The following is a 19,941-nucleotide window of genomic DNA, read 5'->3' on the forward strand; positions in this document are numbered from 1 at the left end:
CGTTAACGGAGAAGTTGACGGCATTTTACAGCATCCTCGTCCGTGAACACGTTGATGTTGTTGTCTTTCAGCTCGTCCTTGAGATAGCTTACGAAGCCATACCGACAGTTTTTGCCGCGGAAGTTGATGAACACTTGCTCCTGCAGAGCCATTGAAGACTTTTTTTTTTTTTAATTTAAGGATTCCGGTTTTCAGAGACAAGAAGTGATATGTTTTCTCGTAAATATGTTGTAGGACCGTTAAATTCACACATTTAATTTCTTCAAGTGTGGAAAAGACAATTTATACAGTACAATGATTATTATGTAAATAAGGAGAGACGGTCAATGCTTCGCTTTGTGAAAATTATTGAATGTTCGGTAGATTAACCATGTGAGACGGTCGTGGAAAAAAAATATATATAAATCTAGAGACTGAGACTTAAGAGAATGGATGCGACGTTATAATAATAATAATAATAATTTGATGCCAACTTGTGTTTTTGTTTTGTTCCTCGTCAACTCCGTATGGTCAACGACACATGCCTACTAGAATAGTAAGCTATTGCCTGCGGTTACATACAACATACTGCATATTGTCATAATAATTAAAATATTTTAATTTCAATGATGATTTTCCAGGTGTAAACTCAAAATATTTTAATCTGTATATGATATTAACTATTGGATAGGTACTGTTGTGTTAATTAATCGATTATGATTATCTTATATTATATGTATATATATATATATAACTGGCAGTTGAATAATATATATATATATATATATAGAGGTCTGTATCTATGTTTGTATGTATTTTATTGCATCCGAGAGGCATACTAGATTGATTATACATAGATCGCCTGGCTATTTGAATTCTTCGTTTTTTTTAGATTTCCGTGTAAATGCATTGACTTTCTAATCTAGGGCATATTTTATATCCTACTAAGAAATGATCAAAATTTCGATTTTTTTTTAACGAAATATTAGCTATTCATTTTGTTATATCTAAATGATATTTATATTTTATATTTGATTAAATGTGTAATTAAGGTGTTTTGGATATTGATATCTCCACTCAAATAATAACACCGAATGCCATTTTTTTCTTTTATGTTGAGTCGTTTGTATTTTCGCAGTCAATGATATTAGCAAGTACTAACCCTAAATTTGGCTTTCTACACCAAACTGCACATGAGACCACAGTGAGTGTGAGTCTATGCATATATATGAGTCTATCTATATCTATATATATGTGTGTATATGCGTATATATCACCTTTCGTTGACTGTTTGTCTCTCATGATGCGGGGTCAGGGTTGAACCTCACAGATTCTCTCCAAACAAGCTCCTTGAGTTCTTCTTCAGACAAAAACTGGTTTTCGAAACCGAAAGTCAGAGGCTGAGAGCAGACAGGTTCGTCCGTGTCGTCATGGAGGTGGGAGATGTACGGATGGCAAAGTGCTTCTTGAACTGCAGCAAAAAAAAAACCCCAACAATCACCATCTTGAGTGTTCATCATCGGAGTTAACAAAGATCTCAAACTTAAACCGGTCTTCACTCTCACCAGTGATGCGTTTTCTCGGATCAAACACGAGCATTTTCTCCAGAAGATCGACCGCTTCAGGTTTCATATTTGGAAATTTATCCGAAAAGTTCTGTCTCGGCCGCCGGTTTAGGCCTAGAGCATGTCTCCTGGCTCTCTCGCATCTTAGGAAACCAGTGCTCTCTTCATCTGGCGATCCTATCAACTTTTTCCAACATAACCCGAGAATTCCGTCACGATATGAATTTACCGAATGTAAGTGAACGCCGGAAAAAAAAATCATACCTCGAAGATAATAGGAAGCTGATCGGAGTAATCTTTCGCGGGGAACAGAGGAGCCCTTGTCACCATTTCAGCAAATATGCAACCCACGGACCAGACATCGATCGCCGTTGTGAAATCGGAAAAGCTAAGCATCAGCTCCGGTGCTCGGTACCATTGCGTCACAACAAACTCCGACATGAACTCTGTCTCGGACACTGTCCTCGCCAATCCAAAGTCTGCAATTTTCAGGAGGCAGTCCGAGTTCACGAGCAGATTGCTCGGTTTAAGGTCAAGGTGCAAGATGTCTCCCGAATGGATGTACTTCAGTCCCCGTAAAATCTGATACAATAAGTACTGCAAAAACAGAACAGAGCCACCGCGTCAATCCCATCGAGACCGCCGTCCATCAACTCGTAAACTACAGAAAGCGAAAGGATTCTTCGGCCGCAAAACCTGAAAATGGTTTTCGGTCAGAGGGTGTTTGGAGTGAATAATCCTACTTAGATCGACATCCATCCGCTCGTAAACTATGTAGACATCCTCGAACGCCTCTTTGTGACGTGGTCGGACAACGTCTTTGATGGCGATGACCTGTGGAGATTATATGAACATTAGAAGGGTTTGAATTTCGGAGTAAAGAGACGAAAGGAGGAGCCTTTTACGTTTTCATGGTCCATATGAACAAGAAGCTTGATCTCTCTCAAGGTCTTCTTGGCATCTATCCTGTTGTTGAATGCGTTGCTTATCTTCTTAATTGCAACTTTCTCTTTGGTCTCTGAATTAACTGCAGAACTGAGGAACAAAACAAAGTAATTTCCATCAACTGTTCTGGTAATGAAACATCATATATATATATATATATATAATATATATATATATATATATATATATATATGATGCAAACCAAACTGATAAACTGACGAGTGATTGCTCAAATTCGAAGAGTTTCGATGAAGAAAAGGATTCAAATTTCCCCAAGAAAACCCAGATTCATTTTCAAGAAGACCAAAGGTCTCAGATTTGCAAAAGAACCCTAAGGACTGTAACAAAACCGTCGTAAAAAAACATGGGACGCCATTTTCAGAGATCAATGCTGAAGAGATTCAGAGAGTGTATTACACAGAAGCTAAGTACAAAACCAGAACTTTGATTCAGAATCATTAGAAATTTCAAGAAATTTCAAGAACCAACATCAGGAATTTCAAGAAATGATCCAAAAAAGAAGAGACGGATACACACGCAAAGAAAGAGAGACGGTACCAGACAAAGCCATAAGCGCCTCTTCCGAGGTGTCGAAGAGGAGCAGAATACTTGCTCGGGAGCACGAAGACGGTTCCGTTAATAGAGTGCTTATAATAGCTTCCGCCATTACCGATCTGTCCTCTGCCACTACTGCTTTCGCCTTCTTCAGTGGTGGCCGAAGCACCACCAACAGATTCACTTTCAGTGGCCATTCGAACCCAGAAAGACCCAAGATACCAAATCAGCAATGGAAGAGAACCCAGATTCTGTTTCCAGGACTCGGAGCAAAATGACTCTTGTTTCTTTTCTTCCAATTTCTTGGGAGCTCCTCGAGGTCTCAAATCTTTATATGCGCGGTTATTCGCCACGTGTCATTCTCCCACCAAGGTTCTGCAAAACCCCGCTCTTGTCCAAGTGGTTATTATAACGTGGCTTTTAAAACGCAAAGGGATGAGACATTTTCTACCTTTTCTTATGATAAATTAATTTTATCCACATAATATATTTGAATCTGTCAGTTACTTTTATGCACAAACTCAGTAATTAGCTGTTACAGTAATTGATTTTATGATAATTTTGGTACTACGTGTTACAAGCAAGCTTCTAACTGAACATTTCTTGTGTTACAAGTAAGCTTCTCACTCAACGTTTCTTGTGTCACAAGTAAGCTTCTCGAAAGCCTTTATAACAGACGAAGAACGTAGCGCTAAAATGAATGGACATGGAAAGAAATATACGCACGGTCCGGGAGAAGAATGTGTGTATCTATATGTATATGTGTATATAATGTACATGTATATCACCTTCGGTTGATGATTGTTTTCTCAAGAAATGGGCTCAGGATAGAACTTCAACGTCTCTCTCCAGACAAGCTCCTTGATTTCCTCTTCCGACAAAGACTGGTTTTCGAAATCGAAACTGATGGGCTCCGAGCACACAGGTTCGTACAGATCGTCGTGAAGGTGGGACAAGTACGGGTGACAAAGTGCTTCTTGAACTGCGAAAACTCATCACAACCATCTGAGTTCGTCATCAGAGTTTAAAAGATCTCAAACTTGATCGGTCTGTACTCTACCTGTGATGCGTTTTCTCGGATCAAACACGAGCATTTTCTCCAGCAGATCGACTCCGTTAGGGCTCATATCGGGAAATTGGTCCGTAAAGTTCTGCCTTGGCAGCGGGGATAGATCTTGAACACGTTTTATCGCGTCCTCGCTCCTGAGGAAATCCATGCTCGCTTCGTCTGGGGACCCTATCAACTTTTTCGACACAAAACCCGTGAAATGCGGGATTCTTAGGCAGATCCGAAATGTAAACCCGACGCGGATTTTTATGGAACAGATTACGTACCTCCAAGATAATTCGAAGCAGATCGGAGGATTTTTTGGGATGAAACAGAGGAGCCCTTTTCACCATTTCAGCAAATATACAACCGACAGACCAGACATCGATTGCAGCCGTGAATTCGGATAAACCGAGGATCAGTTCCGGTGCTCTGTATGCTGGTGTTACAACAACCTCTGAATCCTCCATGAACTCTGTTCCAGATATTGTCCTCGCAAATCCAAAGTCCGCGATCTTCAGATCGCATTTTTCGTTAACGAGCAGATTTTTCGGCTTAAGGTCAAGATGCAGGACGTTTCCCGAATGAATGTACTTCAGCCCCCGTAAAATCTGATACAGGAAGCACTGCGAAAAACGAACAGAGGGAAGAAGGAAAGGCCATTGTTAATCTATGAAACATAAGCAGAGTGTTGAAATGAACGGGAAACGCGGGTGGATTGTTTGTACTAAACCCGGTAATGGTCATCCTTCAAAGGGGTGTCGGACTTTAGAACATGATGAAGATCCTCAGGCATAAACTCGTAGACTATGTAGACAGCGTCGAATTTCTCTTTCTGATATGGCCGGATAACGTCTTTTATGGAAATCACCTGCAGAGATGAACATGAACTCGGTTCGAAATCATTGTATATTTACATCGTTAGAACGGATTCTCGGTAACGAGAAGGGGGAGCCCGAGCTTACGTCTTTGTGGTCCATATGAAGAAGAAGCTTAATCTCTCTTAAAGCCATCTTCGCTGCTACTCTATTGATGAAAGGCTTACTTATCTTCTTGATTGCAACCTCCTCTTTGGTCTCTGAGTTAACTGCAGAACTGGAAAGTTAAGTAAAATTCCGTCAAATATCAAACAAGTCCAAGCAAAACGATAATCATTCCTTCGAATCGGAACATTCTCAAGTTCAAGCAAAATGAATTTCTCAAATTCAGAGAAATTCAACGAAGGACTCGGATTTCCAAAGAAACCCAGATACATTTTCAAGAACGCTTCTTTTTTTTTCCCTGGTGGATTCAATGAAGAACAAGGACTCAAACCCGCTTAGAACATAACGCAATTTAGAAATTTCACGAGAAAAAGTTCAGAACTTTGATTTCCGAATACCGAGAAAGAGAACAAAGCTCTGGAATTTCGAGAAACCCTCCGAGCCAAAACGGCGGAAACTCACAAAAAGGGCAATTGTTAGATCATTTGAGCGAATAATGATAAGAAAAAGAGCAGTACCATACATAGCCGTAGGTGCCATTTCCGATGGGCCGAACGGGAGATGCATACTTGAGAGGGAGCTCGAACCAGATCCCACTAACAAGATGCAGAGCATAGCCATGGCCACGACCAATCTCTCCCCTGCTACTGCTTTCTCCTTCTTCAGTTTCCCTTTCAGTTGACATTTTTCCGACCGAAACACAAGAACCCAGAACGGCGACTCGAAGAATGGAAGATAATTGATGGATATTTTCAAGAAGCAGAGCTTTGGAGATTTCAAGGACTCGGAGCGAAAACGATCCCTGTTTCTTTTCTCCGTTTTCTTGGGAGCTCTTCTTGGTTTCAAAAACTTGTACACGCGGTATCGTCCGCCACGTGTCATATTACTTGAATGTTTTTTTATAATATGGAGATTTGAAAAATAAATGCGAATTTGCTCATACTAATTAGTAATTACATTAAGCTTATCTCATTGGTAAATAAATGCGACGATTGCCGCCGGTTGGTTAAACCGGGTTGGTAACGGACAGGCAGGTCCTCCGGTTTCCCGTGAATCTGTTAAACCGATCGGTTTGCTTTGATTCAACAATATCGGATAATCCCTATACAATAGTCTTGATGGATTTCACCCCAAGAAAAAACATAAACTTAATTCTGATTGATAATCTCATTCCATACAATTTTGGTTAGCACCGGTTTGGCCTTAGACCAAACAAAACCAAAAACTCGGAACTACATACACATCTTACACAAGACTTTTTCACACTCTCTCCTACATTATACACACATATATATACGTATCTTACAAAACAATAACAATTTCAGCTCAAGATTCAGCTATAGCAAAAGAACAAAGAATCTCAAATCGGTTTATTGGTTTAAGTTAACTTAAATGAAAGGTTCAAGTGTGGGCTCGGACGAGAGGAGAGGGAGGAACTGGCGAATGAGGGGAGAAGAAGCCATCATCGACCCGTCTCGAACCACTGAAGCTCAGCCTCAGACTGGTCTGCCAGCACAGTTTCTTCTTCTTCGCCGCCGTATTCGTCGCAGTCGTATTATTCTTCTTCGTATTCTCCTTCTCACGTAGCCTCATGAACGTCCGAATCCTCTCCAAGGCGATCTCCATCGTCTCATGGCTCATATTCGCAAAGCAAACCCTGAACCACCCTGGTTCGGTGCAATGGAACGAGCCGCCAGGCGAAACGTTTAGCTTCACCTTGTGTACGATCACTCGCCACAGCTCGGTTTCCGCCTCGAACGTCGACGATTCCAGAAGATTCCTTAGATCCATCCACAGGAACAAACCTGCATTGCCCTTCAAACAGCCGATTCCTAGATCTTTCAGACCGGTGGTTAGCTCCGCGCATCTCTCGGCTAACCGTTGCTTGCTCTCTCGTAAGAACTCGTCCACGAAATTGTCGTCGGACAACATTTTCGACATCATGTGCTGCGTCTGGGAAGAGACCAGACCGAAACTCGACATTTTCCTGGCGGCGTTAACCACTTGGTCGTTGTACGAGTAGATTATACCGACCCTGAAACCGGGTAAACCCATATCTTTGGAGAGACTGTAAACGATGTGGATCAGATCGCGGTTACAATCCGAGACCTCGTCGATGATCTCCGCCACGCTCGTGAACTCGGGTTGTTGGAAAGTGGTGGCGGCGTAGATCTCGTCGGCGATGAGGTGAATGTTCTTCCCGTTGGTGAAGTTAACCAGAGATTTCAGACAATCCCGGTCTAGTGTCGTACCGAGTGGGTTCGACGGATTGGTTATGAGCAATCCCTTAACCGGAACGTTCGATTCCCGAGCCTCCCGGTACGCTGCTTCCAAGGCCTCGACCGTGATCTTGAAGCCATTTGAACTGTGACAGACAACCGGCCAAAGCTTCAATCCGGTTCTCCATCTTAGATCTCTGTCAAACCTGCAAAAAAAATTCCCAAATTTAATTCGACCACTCAAAAACCAGATATTGTAAATGGGTTTTAAGTTTAATAAATTTATAGAAAAAAAAAATCGGAATTGTTTTAATTACCCAGGATAATAAGGAGTAGGGACCAAGAAAGCGTCGCCGGGATCGGCAATGCAGAAGGCTAATGTCTCTTGAGCTCCGGTTGCTCCGCCGCTCATAACGATTCTATCTGGATCGAATTTAGCTTTATTTCCTCTAGTTTTCGTCATGAATTTCGTAATAGCCTGTTCACAGTTGAAAAAAAGAGAGATTAATTTAGCATCAGATTTGATCTCAGATCCAAAAAGAAATTGAGGAAGAATCACAAGACAGAGATTCTTCGTCGTACATGTCTGAATTCCGGCAAGCCGTGGTAATCTTGGAAGATAGCTATGTCGTTGAAGCGGTTCACTCCTTCGGGCGCGCAAATCGAAGCTTCCGGATGTTCCATGAGCCATTTACGGATCAAATCCGAAGAGAGCTGGAGAGAAGAACACGAACAGAGAAATTTTTAACTTTCGTACTTCTAAACCAATCGGAGATTGACACGTCAGCAAATTCGGGTGGGTAAAATCTACCTGATTCTCGGCGAGGCCCATTTGGATAACTCCGTCGGGTCGGTGAACCGGGTCGAACGGGTACTCCTCGTACGCCTTCCAGCCGTCGAAGTAGGCCGAGTTCTCGCCGTGGCCTTCGCCGGCGGCGATCTTAGACAACGTCTGGTTCTGCTTCTCCGCCGCAACTACCGCCATTTGATTTTCTTTCTTGTGGGTCGTTACTGTGTATCTTTTCCGACAAGGAGACAAGTAAGATCGAAACTAAACAAGCTTTGATGATTCTCTATCGGATCGGATTTACAAAGATATGGTTATGGTTTCCAGAGGAGAAAAGTGTTCCTCTATATATACACGTTAATACACACGGACTCTGCTGGGTCATCGAAGTTTCCATGAAGTTTACCACGAGAGGAGAAATACGAATTTTCAAGAAGGTCCTCGTATTATACGCAAAATTCGTTTCATTCCGTATAAGTAATTTTTTGTCAAATAGATCCCAAGTATGTTTTATTCGGTTTTTCTTATGGAATTTCTCGAGCTATAAATAAATTACATGATATGCATACATCATGTAACTGATTTTTAGATTAGAATAAAATCAGATAAAGGCATATGAACCTCTATTATTGAAGTTTAATATAATTGGTTTGGATATTTAAGAGAGAGCTTTCAGAAAGCAATAATTAAGCATTCCCACTAGTGGTTGAGGTTTCATCTGCTTCATAATAAATTCAACATTTTTTTTTTCAGAGATGATGAATGAAAATAATGGAAAAAGACAAGAAAAAATTTGATTTAAAAAAAAATGTGTATATGTAGTGGTTAACAACGACTCTTATATTCTGCAAGTAATTTTCCAAAAGTAACGATAATTCAATTTTACATTTTATTTTCTTGTAAGACTGGTTACAACAAATTTAGTTTTTATTATTAAGGGATCGATTGTTTTTTTTTTTTTTGAATAATCGGTTATTATAGCTGGAGATCCAAACTAATCTCGAAGACTAAAACAAATCATGTGATTGGAATTATATTCTTTTCTCTAATATGAAACTCGAAATCAAGATGAAATATACGTTTTGCGTATGAAGTTAGATAAGAGATCGGGTGGTACTGCCTACATAATAATTTAATTGGACATAAGAAAGTATGACTGAGCGTTTCAGTTTGGTTCTTCGGAACCGGACCGAACCGAACCGTTAAAACGGTATTTTTCCCGACCCGAAACCGCTGTTATTTTCCGAACGGTACCATTTTTAGAGAACCAAATTTTTCCGGAATTGAACCGAACAGAACTTTAAAAATCCCGAAAAACCGAATATTTTTAAAAGAAATCTAACATTTTTTTAATAAAACCCGGAACCAAACCGAACCGAACCGAATAGAATAAAAAACCTGATTGGTACCTATTTTTGTAAAACCGAAAGAACCGAACCGATCCATTCCGTCCCGAACCCGAACCGTTTTCCGAAAAACGTGATTTGTGTTCATTTAAATATATTCCAATTTATATGAAATTTCTTCAAGATTTAATGGGATTATCACGGATTAACAATATTGTGTTTAATCTCGAGAAATTTCGTCAAAATAAATGTTGTTTTGACTACAATTTTAGTTTTTGGCAGCCATAATGACCAGTGACTTTCCACAAAAGGAGTTTCAGTCAAAATCTCAAATCAAGGCAAATTCTATTTGTGTTCCTGGTCAATGGGTTGACCACAGTGACTTTTTGGTCGGCTGATTTTTTTTTTTTCTATCGCCTTTGTTATTTCTTTCATATTTGTTTTTCCAAATGATCGCGTTTTAATTATTTTAAGTGGTAGAAATGTAGCATTTTTAGAGAGTGATTAGGGAGAAATGAAGATTAGAAAACAACATTAAAAAAATATTAAAATTGGGAGAAATGAAGATTAGTTATCCATTTAGGAATTCAACCCTTAGAAATGTATAGAGGAGACATCTCCGATGACTTGACCAACTGTCGAATTACAGACAAAAGTAAATTTTTTTGTCTTTAAGAAAAAAAAAAAAGTTCTGCATGAGATATTTCCACTCCACGTGGGAGTTTGAATGCTCCTCCGTCCAACGTGAAAACTCGTGCGATGTTGAAGAAAGAAAATAACTCGTGCTAAAACAAATTAGGTTGAAAAAGAAAACTCAAAGATCATCTCTAGTACCAAATACAAACATCAAACGAAAATGTTATATAAATAACCTATTTTTTCTAAAATATATCAAATAAATATTATCAAAAAACGAAATACCCATTTGAACAATAATATTTATTTATGTAACCCAGAAAAAAAAAAGAAGCAAAACGTATTTGACAAAAATGTCTCTCAATCATATTTTACATATGTGAGACCCAAAAAAAATGAAACTAAAGAAACCCACATTCTACACATGCGGCCGACCAATAACTTAGCATTCAATGTACCAATTTTTCCTTAGGAAAATGATGGATTATGATAATTATGAAAATTACGCGGAACACCGCACTGCTGGAAGAAATATGAACCCCTTTTTTTTTATATCATCACTAATTATAATATATTCTAGCCAATTAATCCAAGATTTCCATGAAAATGTGCACAGAATAAAAATAATCAATAAATTATTATATATGTTGGAAATTCTCAGATAAATACATTTTTTTTTCTTATAATTTAGGCTACGTATGTTTGTAAGATTTCTCATAATTTCTATAGTTGTGGGTGAAAGTTCGACCATTGGATTAATACAGAGTCGTCTCATAGATTTGAGAGACCCTGTTCAATTATATATTTATTATTTTTTATAATTTTTTTTAATTTAATTAATATTTTTTAAAAATAAATATATTATATAATATATACAATTTTATATTATATAAAAATTAAAAAAAATTAGAAAAATATATATTATTTATTACAATAAAATTTAAAATAATTATTACTTTTTATTTTTAAAGAGTAATACAAATTAAAATCAATTTTCTTGTTATGAAACTTTTGATTTTTATACTAATTTTGTTTATTTTTTAAAATATATAGTGATTAAAAATTATAAACTAAAATTTATAATTTCTATAATATGAAAGATCATTACAATTTAACAAAATTTAATCTTTTAAAATTTTAAATTTATAATAGTTTCTCCTATTTTATTAAAAATTTTAATAAACTTTAAAAATATATTTTTTTTAAAAAAGTGAGGTCCCATAGAATTGGGACCCTGTGCAGAAGCTCCAATTACACCCCCTTATAGACGTCACCTCGGACATGGATTCTTTATCCCCAACTGAAAACATATATATAGTAGATGATGATATATGTGTCAAATTAAGCGAGAAAATGTTTATTAATAATAATAATAATAATCTTTAGTCATTAATGCCATAACATATTGAAACATAGATATAGATCTTTATTCATTGCCATAACATATTGAAACATAGATATGTATAGTACGTAACATATTCAAAGCGAACATATTTTTTTATAAATAAAAATACTATATTTGTTTGGTTCTTAGCAGTAGCAGTGGCATTGCTTGCCATGAGAAACGTGTTTGCAAAAACCGCCCTTCTGGTTCGAACATCCTTTGAGACACCACTGGTTGCATCTTTCTTCATCGTGATTTGTCTGACATTTCCCAAACTTCGGATGAGCGTTGCAGCATAGTGAATCATCACCCATCGCCACTCCAGCATCTGAAATATCACAAAACATAACACGAATAACGTAATTCAGATCATAAACGCCATGTCAAAGTGTGAATAACCGAGATTTTATCGTATCATCGTCATTGTTTTTCGTGTTTTGATTATGGAGAGAGACAAACCGGTGCAGAAGAGAATGGCAACGAGCAAAGCAAAGGAGATGACTTTCATGTTGGCCATGTTTTGTATTCTTTCTTTGTCTGGGGATTTCTGTTGTGTTTTTCAATTGAGGTATGTGAATGTTGAACGTACTTCCTCTTATTTATACCCGTGTCAATATTGCACTGTCAAAGTTACAATAATCACTCATTCCATATTTAAAATAGAAACCGACAGCTAAAACTGGTAATAGCATCATACCATAACGGAGGAGTGTTAATGGGGTTTGAGGTTAGTTATACCCTATTTTTATAATTATATTTTTCTATGAGTTTAGAGATATTTTTTTTTTAAAAAAGTGAAGCCCCATAGAATTGGAGACCCTGTGCAGAAGCTCCAATTGCACCCCTTATAGATGGATTAATATATGGATATAAAAAAATATATATGGACCAAAAGATATTATGATGTCTGATACCCAATGGGTTCCTCATGGAATAATAGCGAATAGCCCATACTCGTAATGGACATATCAGTCCTTTTTCAAAGAAGTGTAATGTTGGGCCTATTTTTTCCCCGCTTTAAACGGTTGTGTTTATAACCCAAAGTAGCTATAATAACGTCGGTCCATTTCAAATCTTCTAACCCAAATCATAACAGAGTCGACCTCAAAATTCTAGTTAAAAAAAAAATTTCACCTCATCTCATTATGCGAATAAAAAATTTGAGGGATAATTAATCGGGGATTTTGAACCCGACGTGAATCGAACACGCAACCTTCTGATCTGGAGTCAGACGCGCTACCATTGCGCCACGGATCCCTTGTTATCACTGATTTTACTATTTAATAACAATCTTTTTTGACATAGCGAAAAAGCCCATAACTATATAATTAATGGACAGCCTATTTCGAATAAAGTGTACATGATAAATGTGGGTCCATTTCAATCTCCAAACCCAAATCATAACGGAACTATCTTGATTCATGTTTTTAATAAAATTATTCAATCACATAAAAGATATATCTTTCCATTTAAACAGTTTCTAATGTCAATCTCAACAGTCTTTACGTGGAAGTTTGGTTGACAAGTTCATATGCTTATAGATTACAGATGAATTGTGGAAACCAAAATTACTTGTCAATTTAATTCCAATACAAGACAAATGTAAACAAAAAATAATGTCGATAATAAGATAAAATCGATTTATTATGTGCGTAATGCAGATATCGTACAAAAGCATATCACATCAAAATCAACGGACCCACTGTTTCATTAATCTTTTATAATAAGGAATAAATAACATCATAATTTCTTGGCCGGTCGAAAATCTTTTATGTAAAAGATGTCATCTTATCTCATTACGTGATCAAAACGATAATCACGCAAGGCCACGTCTGTGTACTTGTACGGTTTGTACCTTTGTGTACGGAAGGGATACACTTACTTGATTACTCCAATTATTCATCGTCTTCTTTTTTTTTTTCTTATGTTTTTTAAACTAATGGTATGCCCGTAAGAAAAAAACCAAAACTAATTTTGAAGGCATGTAACCAAAAAAAAAAAAAAAAAAAAACTGATGTCGGCTATTAAAAATGGAAGTTTGAATAGTCAGACTTGCGATTACATACATGCAACATGTATATGCACCATACATTCATCTACATTACATGCAAGTGGAACCCTAGGGGTGACGTCACCAATAATAGTAATAATAATAATTCGTTTTTTTGCATGTATATATATGTGTGTGTTTAATTATAATTTACATACGCATATTATATATATATATATATATATATATATATATTGGGGGGTGTAATGTATGCTTATTTTACACGTCAAAGGAAGAATTCAAAGAAATCGGTGGTGGTGTTCTTATTTCCTTGTGGGCTCATCATGCAGTGACGGTTTCACATACTGCGTCGACATACAGAAAAAAAAAACTAATATTTTATCTATTAATTCTGTTAGCAAATTAGATTTAAAATATTGTGGTATCATTTATGTAATCGATGAGGTCAGCATTGCATAACTGACATATATATATATATATATATATATATATATAATCAAATCGTTCCGTCTGATATATATATCATGAATATGGGTGATATCAACTTATCAAGTTGGATTTATGAATTACAAATTAGTTGTTTGTAGATATATAAATATATGTTTATTAACTCAGCAGATCAATCATGCACAAATAATTAATGATCATGTCTACATTAATAATCTGGCGGTTTATTAATATCCAAATAATTTTATAGTTTATTTTAATGTGTTCTTGGAATAATTGACTCGTGCAAATAATTTATCGCTGCGTAATTACTTTTGGAACTTATCCATTAAAAAAAAAAGTTACAACTCGATATGTTCGTTGTAGAAATTTGTTTCATATAACCGTAATTTAATATAATTCAATCGACCGATACTGTAGCTTATCTTCCTAAAATAATGCGATTTCTTTTCTTTTTATTAAAACTCCTATCATCTAAACAAAGATACCTACATCTCTGGAAAGACTAGCATCTTCTATAGGAGTTTGTGTATTTGTCGCATATTTATTTAATGCATAATCTTAGTTATATATATATATATATATTGATCATCCAATCTAGTTAGCTTAGTAATATTGGATTAATGTTTCCAATGTTCCAAATACCGGTAACGTTAATTAATTATTTCAATCAATTCATGTAAAATTAATGAAAATAAATATTTGTTTTACTGTATTTCATAATAAAATTTTTAAACCCCATTATATTGTATTGTATATATAACACATAAACGCGTGTGTCAAACGTATATACACACATACGTACATACAGCCTCTAAGTGGTGCAAGAGGGCTCAAAATCTTCTCGCAAGTTGCAAGAGCAAGTGGACTTGCCTATGATTCTTTTTCTCAAACCAAATATTTTTATTTGAATGTTGACTTTGAAAATTTGCTCGCTATTGTAATTTTTTGTTTTCTGGTGCAATTGCCCATGCATCTTCGTCAGCCAATAAACCGGATTAGAGGCAGGAAAAACGGATCTCATAAATTAGATATAATGTTCGTGTGTGTGTGTATATATATATATATATGCAGGACTATGTGTATAAGCATGAATATTTAAATTTCTCCCAGCAACGTGACTAATTAATTGAGAAAAAATTATAAATTTTCATCTATATGGAAAGCCAAAATAAAAAGTAACAAAACTAGAAATAAAATAAATAGAAAACATGGGAAAGACAAAACAGATGGAACAGCCAAAATCAGGACAAAGATATTATCGGGAATCTTTTCGAGTATCGTTGGAAGATTTGGTTCTATGGGCTTAAAGTTAAACCCTATTCTATTGTAGGGGTGTGGACAATATTGGACCAAACTATATTCTTAAGATGTACTTAATTTCTTTTTTCCTTACCTATTTTTGCCTCCGAAATTCCTTTTCATCAATATATACGTGTATATAATGTGAAAAAGTGTATTCATTAATTTTAAATACATATTATAAAAGCTTTTTAAATTAAATATATACATTATAACGCATATATATACAAATATCATGTCGACATTTTAAATTTTGAAAATTGGGTTAAATCCCAATTTATTCAATTTTTATTTAATTGTTAATTTTAACACCCATAAACCCTATAATATAGAATCCAAATCTTATATATTTTATGAATATCGATAGTATTTAAATTACTTAATGCTTATCTATTTTTTGAGACTATTAAATCTCATTTTTTAAGATTAAGTTTGAATCATAACATTTTGCTACCAGCAGGGGATGGAAACCACATACATGCGCATATATATATGCATTACATAAAAACGTGTATGCGCCTTGAAAGCTCTTTTCTTGGTCCTTGACAGTTCATAAATGGAAAAAGGCTCTTTGGGCGTGGTCATTAATTTTTTTTTTTTGGTGAATGGACTGATAAAGGCCATATGGAAAATTTCAAAAGTCCAATAATTATGAAATGAATATGTTTATAAGAATGTCTACGACATTATTTTATTAAAATGTTTTTATTTGAGTAATTAATACGAAAGATTTGGACTTTTCAATTTTTTTAAACACATGTATGATATTTCTATAGGTAATTTATGGAAACTAGTGTCATGCATACACAAGTGTGTGTGCATATATATTGCGTGCATTGAACTCATCTAAATCAAATTCAGTTAATTTAATAAAACTAAATTTTCTGCCAAGAATTAATCAAATATTATATTCTTTTAAAAATGAAGGGACCTACGAATTCTGAAATTTATTTCGATTTTATAATTCTGATATTTTCTCCGAGAAAGACAATTGAACAAGATAAAAAAGGTTTCCATGTTTAGGAACGTGTTGACTTCTTCAAAGGTCAACTCAAGATATTACAACAAAATAAACTTGTTTATATGGGAAATCAATCGACCTTACAAAGCGAACCAGAAAAACGTCACATCCCTACAAAAATAAGTGTAAAGAATTCATAAATCTCGGCTCTTTATATAAGCAAATGCTTCCCAATACGCAATTTCTCTTCATAAGCTCGAAAGAGAGAAGAAAATAAAGTAAAAAAAAAAAAAGAGAGAGAGAGAGCTCGAGTCGACATGGGTGAAGTGGCTTACATGGACGAAGGTGACTTACAAGCCATAGTGAGAGGTTACTCCGGCGCCGGAATAACTTCCTCCGGGGAAAACTCCGGCGAGTTTTTGCCGTATAGCCTTCCTCACGAGACTGCTCTCTTCTATGAAACCGAGTCGACGGGTTTAGATGAACTCGGCGAGCTCTACAAACCCTTTTACCCTTTCTCGACTCAAACGATCCTCACCAACTCGGTCTCGGTCCCAGAAGATTCGAGAAGTTTTAGAGACGGGACGAAACAGCTATCCCATGATTGCCTTTTCTCGGACGGATCTAAAGCAGATCGAAACCAAGAATCGAAGGCGAAAAAGAGGTTAGGGTTCTTGATTTACTTCCCGAGCTGTCTGTATTATCATCTGATTTGTTTTCTCAAAGTGTTGCCAAACGGTCTTTCATTTTCTTGACCGAGATTAATTGTTTATCATTATTTCTCATTTGAATTAACTGTTTTTCTATTGAACACAGCTGTATCTCTAAATCATTAGGATTTTTCACAAGCAGTTTGAATAATTCAAAACCTTTGCTAATAATCAATAATGATTATTGTGTAAACCTTTATGTAAATAAAAAATACGATTTTTTTTTTGTTATAACAGCAAGAAGAATCAGCAGAAGAGAATTGTGCAACAAGTGAAGGAAGAAAATCTATTGTCGGACGCATGGGCGTGGCGCAAGTACGGCCAAAAACCCATCAAAGGATCTCCTTACCCAAGGTCTTATAACCAATCCCGGTTTAGTTTCGGTTATCTTTCTTGGTCTCCAGCTCTGTATAACCAGCTTTGTTTGTCTATAGTTCATTATATAAGAAGAAGAAGAAAAATCATTCGAGAACTCAAACGGTTCGTCTCCTTTCTGGTCGCAGGAGTTACTACAGATGCAGCAGTTCAAAGGGATGTTTGGCAAGAAAACAAGTTGAAAGAAACCCTCAAAATCCGGAGATTTTCATTGTCACTTATACCAACGAGCACAACCATGGATTACCCACCCGGAGAAATTCCTTAGCCGGTTCGACCCGGACCAAATCTTCCCAAACCAAACCGGCCTCCTTAACCGGAAAGTCAGGAAACCAAAAGGTTAATTCTCCCCCAAGTCAACCCATGGCCACGTCCACTTCCGATCCAGCCGTTAACGGAGAAGTTGACGGCATTGCTTATGATTTGTCGCCTGATATGACGTCATCAACCGGAGTTTTCGGGTGTTTGGATGGAGACATCGATGAACTACTGAAGAACGAAGAGTTCGACTTCGATGGGTGCTTTTTAGATTATTAGCCATTAGGGTTTGTGGTGTGTATGTATATATATATATACTTGTGTCATCGTTTTAGCAACTGAGAAATGCATATTAATTTATGCTTGGAGAGATTGGACCGTCCTCGTTTTCTTCTTACTTTCATGCTTAAGACGAAATCAATATTATACATATGGAATAAAATATTAGTACTAAACTGGAATTATTCAATGTCCTCAAGGTTTCATAATCATATATATTACATAGAAAACGAAATGAATTACAACTTGTATAGTATATAACACCACAACTTGATTGGCAATCAAGCCAAGATTATTCAAATCTTATTATATATATAGCCATTCATTTCCGTACTTGATTTAGTTTATCTAATTGTTTTTTTTTCTGTTACTTAACACCGGTCCGGAAACGTTATCAGTTCACCGACCGATCAGAACAGCGACGGAATTCACGAAACCGGCATTGATATAAGTAGTGGGCTCCGCATGGGAATAATCCGATCTTTGGTCACTAAACCGGTCGTTTGAATCCGGTCCTCCTACGATTGCACCGATATGCTCATTCGGGTTCGGTTCGTTCGAATTGTAGTACGAAAATCCGTCGTTGCAACCGATTTTTGATTGATGAGTTTGGACTGATGGCATCGAAGATCCTCTATGATGAAGCTGTGTTGGGGACTTTGTGCCGAATCCGACCATATATGACATTTTCATAGGATTGTTTCCCAGGATGTAATCCACCTGCAATAACCAACCGGTTAATCAATACCAGAGTCTGTCATAGTAAACCGGATGTATTGTTTGGTTCCATATTTGTTTGATATGGCAATTACATATATACCAAACCCGAAACATTTACCATCCGGTATTTTACCTGTGATTTTGCGAAATTCATGATTTGGGATGTGGAGAACCGGGTGGATCCACATTGGATTGAGTCGACCCGAGCTTTGGTTAGAGTTCTTGAGAAATAAAATAGCACGGTTGAAGCCGTTGTAACATACTGCAAGTTGCTACTGTCTCTAGTAAATAGAAGACCACCTGTAAATCCGAAACGTAAACCACAAAATTTATTCCAATAAAAACCAAATGCTAAACCGGTTACCAGTCCCATGCAAACCGATTTGATTAGATTGTCCAATCGGTTTACCAATACCTAAACCGGTTTATTCGTAACCGGATATATATAACACCAAAGTTATATATGTTTTTACCAGGAGTCGGTCTAATCTGTTGAGAGCTACTCCCTGGCATCAATGCACAAACAAATGACTCCAAATCGTTCTTAAATTTACCCAAATCCTTCTTCCCGTTGTAAAATTCCTGAAGAAAATTAACCAAAAAAAAAAATCAATTCTCAGTCCAATTTAATACATCTCAACGTATAATTTTCGGTTATGGCTTCTGGTATGAAACCGGTTAGTCACTAACCGAAGTGAGTAAAGCTTGAGCGCCGGCGAATTTGCTGTCCCAACTGAACTCATTAACGGCCTGACTCCAACCTTGGTTGCTTGTCACATAACTCATGTACTTGTTGTCTCCTGTTGCTTTGTATAACCAAGCCGCCGACCAAAGCAACTCATCCTTCACAAAATCAATATAACAAATACATTGTCATGCATGGGCAGAAAAATAATGTGTAATCAAACAATATATATAATATAAGAAAGGAAACAAAATATTAATAAATTATATAAAAATTTTCATCGACTAATATTACTTGATAGCCCGAGTATGAGCAGTAGAAAGGGCAAGAGGCTTGGTACGAGCCTCTGTACTTGTCAGCCAATTCAAATAGCTGCACAATATTTAAATTGAGAAATAAAATTTTTAAAACTTCAAAAATTAAGCACACTTGAAAATGTTATAAATTATATGTACAATACTCACAGAAATTGAATGGTTTAGTAGATTTGAAGAATATTTCGGATCCACCGGCTTGAAAACGATAGAGGCGGCGGCTAGAGCGGCTGCAGCCTCGGCTGCTGGAGATCTTGAAGAGAGCTCTTGATGTGTCCATATCCTCTGGTCTCTCCCAACAATTATGATCTGAATTCCCATCTCCCACCTTTTATTATATATCCGTTATTAACACACACGTACCGGAATTTCAATTGGTATGGATGGCCAAATTACCGGTTCGGTTTGGATACCGGTCTGGTAGGATACAGT

General features: G+C 36.5%; 6 protein-coding genes and 1 non-coding gene across 7 annotated transcripts in view; 1 reads left to right on the forward strand and 6 right to left on the reverse strand.

The window, feature by feature from the left end:
• Nucleotides 1-228, reverse strand: part of LOC104825034 — a 2,248-nt gene extending 2,020 nt beyond the window's left edge. The window contains exon 1 of the mRNA XM_010557279.2: nucleotides 30-228. Within this exon, the coding sequence (XP_010555581.1) occupies nucleotides 30-152 (123 nt within the window). The 5' untranslated portion in view covers nucleotides 153-228. The remainder of the gene's footprint in view (nucleotides 1-29) is intronic.
• Nucleotides 229-1,277: 1,049 nt separating this feature from the next.
• On the reverse strand, nucleotides 1,278-3,251 carry LOC104825041 (mitogen-activated protein kinase homolog MMK2-like). Its single transcript, XM_010557291.2, has 6 exons — nucleotides 3,048-3,251; nucleotides 2,450-2,579; nucleotides 2,241-2,378; nucleotides 1,809-2,141; nucleotides 1,545-1,728; nucleotides 1,278-1,450 (listed from the first exon to the last, which is right to left on the reverse strand). The coding sequence occupies exons 1-6, from the start codon at nucleotides 3,239-3,241 to the stop codon at nucleotides 1,278-1,280; spliced, it is 1,152 nt and encodes a 383-aa protein (XP_010555593.1). The 5' UTR covers nucleotides 3,242-3,251.
• Nucleotides 3,252-3,812: 561 nt separating this feature from the next.
• On the reverse strand, nucleotides 3,813-5,878 carry LOC104814721 (mitogen-activated protein kinase homolog MMK2-like). Its single transcript, XM_010542894.2, has 6 exons — nucleotides 5,594-5,878; nucleotides 5,058-5,187; nucleotides 4,826-4,963; nucleotides 4,380-4,718; nucleotides 4,105-4,288; nucleotides 3,813-4,026 (listed from the first exon to the last, which is right to left on the reverse strand). The coding sequence occupies exons 1-6, from the start codon at nucleotides 5,758-5,760 to the stop codon at nucleotides 3,854-3,856; spliced, it is 1,131 nt and encodes a 376-aa protein (XP_010541196.1). The 5' UTR covers nucleotides 5,761-5,878; the 3' UTR covers nucleotides 3,813-3,853.
• A 333-nt stretch (nucleotides 5,879-6,211) lies between these two features.
• LOC104814722 (1-aminocyclopropane-1-carboxylate synthase 6) lies at nucleotides 6,212-8,422 on the reverse strand. Its single transcript, XM_010542896.2, has 4 exons — nucleotides 8,106-8,422; nucleotides 7,877-8,008; nucleotides 7,612-7,772; nucleotides 6,212-7,500 (listed from the first exon to the last, which is right to left on the reverse strand). The coding sequence occupies exons 1-4, from the start codon at nucleotides 8,277-8,279 to the stop codon at nucleotides 6,477-6,479; spliced, it is 1,491 nt and encodes a 496-aa protein (XP_010541198.1). The 5' UTR covers nucleotides 8,280-8,422; the 3' UTR covers nucleotides 6,212-6,476.
• A 4,210-nt stretch (nucleotides 8,423-12,632) lies between these two features.
• TRNAW-CCA lies at nucleotides 12,633-12,704 on the reverse strand. The gene has a single exon. It is a non-coding gene; the product is annotated as a tRNA-Trp (tRNA).
• A 3,675-nt stretch (nucleotides 12,705-16,379) lies between these two features.
• Nucleotides 16,380-17,879, forward strand: LOC104814726 (probable WRKY transcription factor 29). Its single transcript, XM_010542906.1, has 3 exons — nucleotides 16,380-16,832; nucleotides 17,116-17,232; nucleotides 17,382-17,879. The coding sequence occupies exons 1-3, from the start codon at nucleotides 16,486-16,488 to the stop codon at nucleotides 17,788-17,790; spliced, it is 873 nt and encodes a 290-aa protein (XP_010541208.1). The 5' UTR covers nucleotides 16,380-16,485; the 3' UTR covers nucleotides 17,791-17,879.
• A 101-nt stretch (nucleotides 17,880-17,980) lies between these two features.
• LOC104814734 (endoglucanase 20) overlaps nucleotides 17,981-19,941 on the reverse strand; it is a 2,871-nt gene continuing 910 nt past the window's right edge. The window contains 7 exon segments of the mRNA XM_010542909.1: nucleotides 17,981-18,510; nucleotides 18,644-18,810; nucleotides 18,984-19,092; nucleotides 19,201-19,353; nucleotides 19,490-19,567; nucleotides 19,660-19,750; nucleotides 19,752-19,837. Coding sequence (XP_010541211.1) covers nucleotides 18,190-18,510; nucleotides 18,644-18,810; nucleotides 18,984-19,092; nucleotides 19,201-19,353; nucleotides 19,490-19,567; nucleotides 19,660-19,750; nucleotides 19,752-19,837 — 1,005 coding nt within the window. The 3' untranslated portion in view covers nucleotides 17,981-18,189.

Source organism: Tarenaya hassleriana, unplaced genomic scaffold (genome assembly GCF_000463585.1).
Source record: "Tarenaya hassleriana unplaced genomic scaffold, ASM46358v1 Cleome1, whole genome shotgun sequence".
In the NCBI taxonomy this organism is placed as follows: domain Eukaryota; kingdom Viridiplantae; phylum Streptophyta; class Magnoliopsida; order Brassicales; family Cleomaceae; genus Tarenaya; species Tarenaya hassleriana.

Bases quoted from the DNA above. Each gene is read 5' to 3' on its own strand.
- LOC104825041 (XM_010557291.2), bottom strand. From the start codon at position 3,241: ATGGCCACTGAAAGTGAATCTGTTGGTGGTGCTTCGGCCACCACTGAA. The intron at 2,580-3,047 runs GTACCGTCTCTC...TTTGTTCCTCAG, and splicing joins GGCGCTTATGGCTTTGTCTG to TTCTGCAGTTAATTCAGAGA. The intron at 2,142-2,240 runs GTTTTGCGGCCG...CTGTTTTTGCAG, and splicing joins TGACCGAAAACCATTTTCAG to TACTTATTGTATCAGATTTT.
- LOC104814721 (XM_010542894.2), bottom strand. From the start codon at position 5,760: ATGTCAACTGAAAGGGAAACTGAAGAAGGAGAAAGCAGTAGCAGGGGA. The intron at 4,964-5,057 runs GTAAGCTCGGGC...TCATCTCTGCAG, and splicing joins TTCATATGGACCACAAAGAC to GTGATTTCCATAAAAGACGT. The intron at 4,027-4,104 runs GTAGAGTACAGA...GAGTTTTCGCAG, and splicing joins TCCGAGAAAACGCATCACAG to TTCAAGAAGCACTTTGTCAC.
- LOC104814722 (XM_010542896.2), bottom strand. From the start codon at position 8,279: ATGGCGGTAGTTGCGGCGGAGAAGCAGAACCAGACGTTGTCTAAGATC. The intron at 7,773-7,876 runs GTACGACGAAGA...AACTGTGAACAG, and splicing joins GCTTGCCGGAATTCAGACAT to GCTATTACGAAATTCATGAC. The intron at 7,501-7,611 runs GTAATTAAAACA...TTTTTTTTGCAG, and splicing joins CCTACTCCTTATTATCCTGG to GTTTGACAGAGATCTAAGAT.
- LOC104814726 (XM_010542906.1), top strand. From the start codon at position 16,486: ATGGGTGAAGTGGCTTACATGGACGAAGGTGACTTACAAGCCATAGTG. The intron at 16,833-17,115 runs GTTAGGGTTCTT...TTGTTATAACAG, and splicing joins GAATCGAAGGCGAAAAAGAG to CAAGAAGAATCAGCAGAAGA. The intron at 17,233-17,381 runs GTCTTATAACCA...TTCTGGTCGCAG, and splicing joins AAAGGATCTCCTTACCCAAG to GAGTTACTACAGATGCAGCA.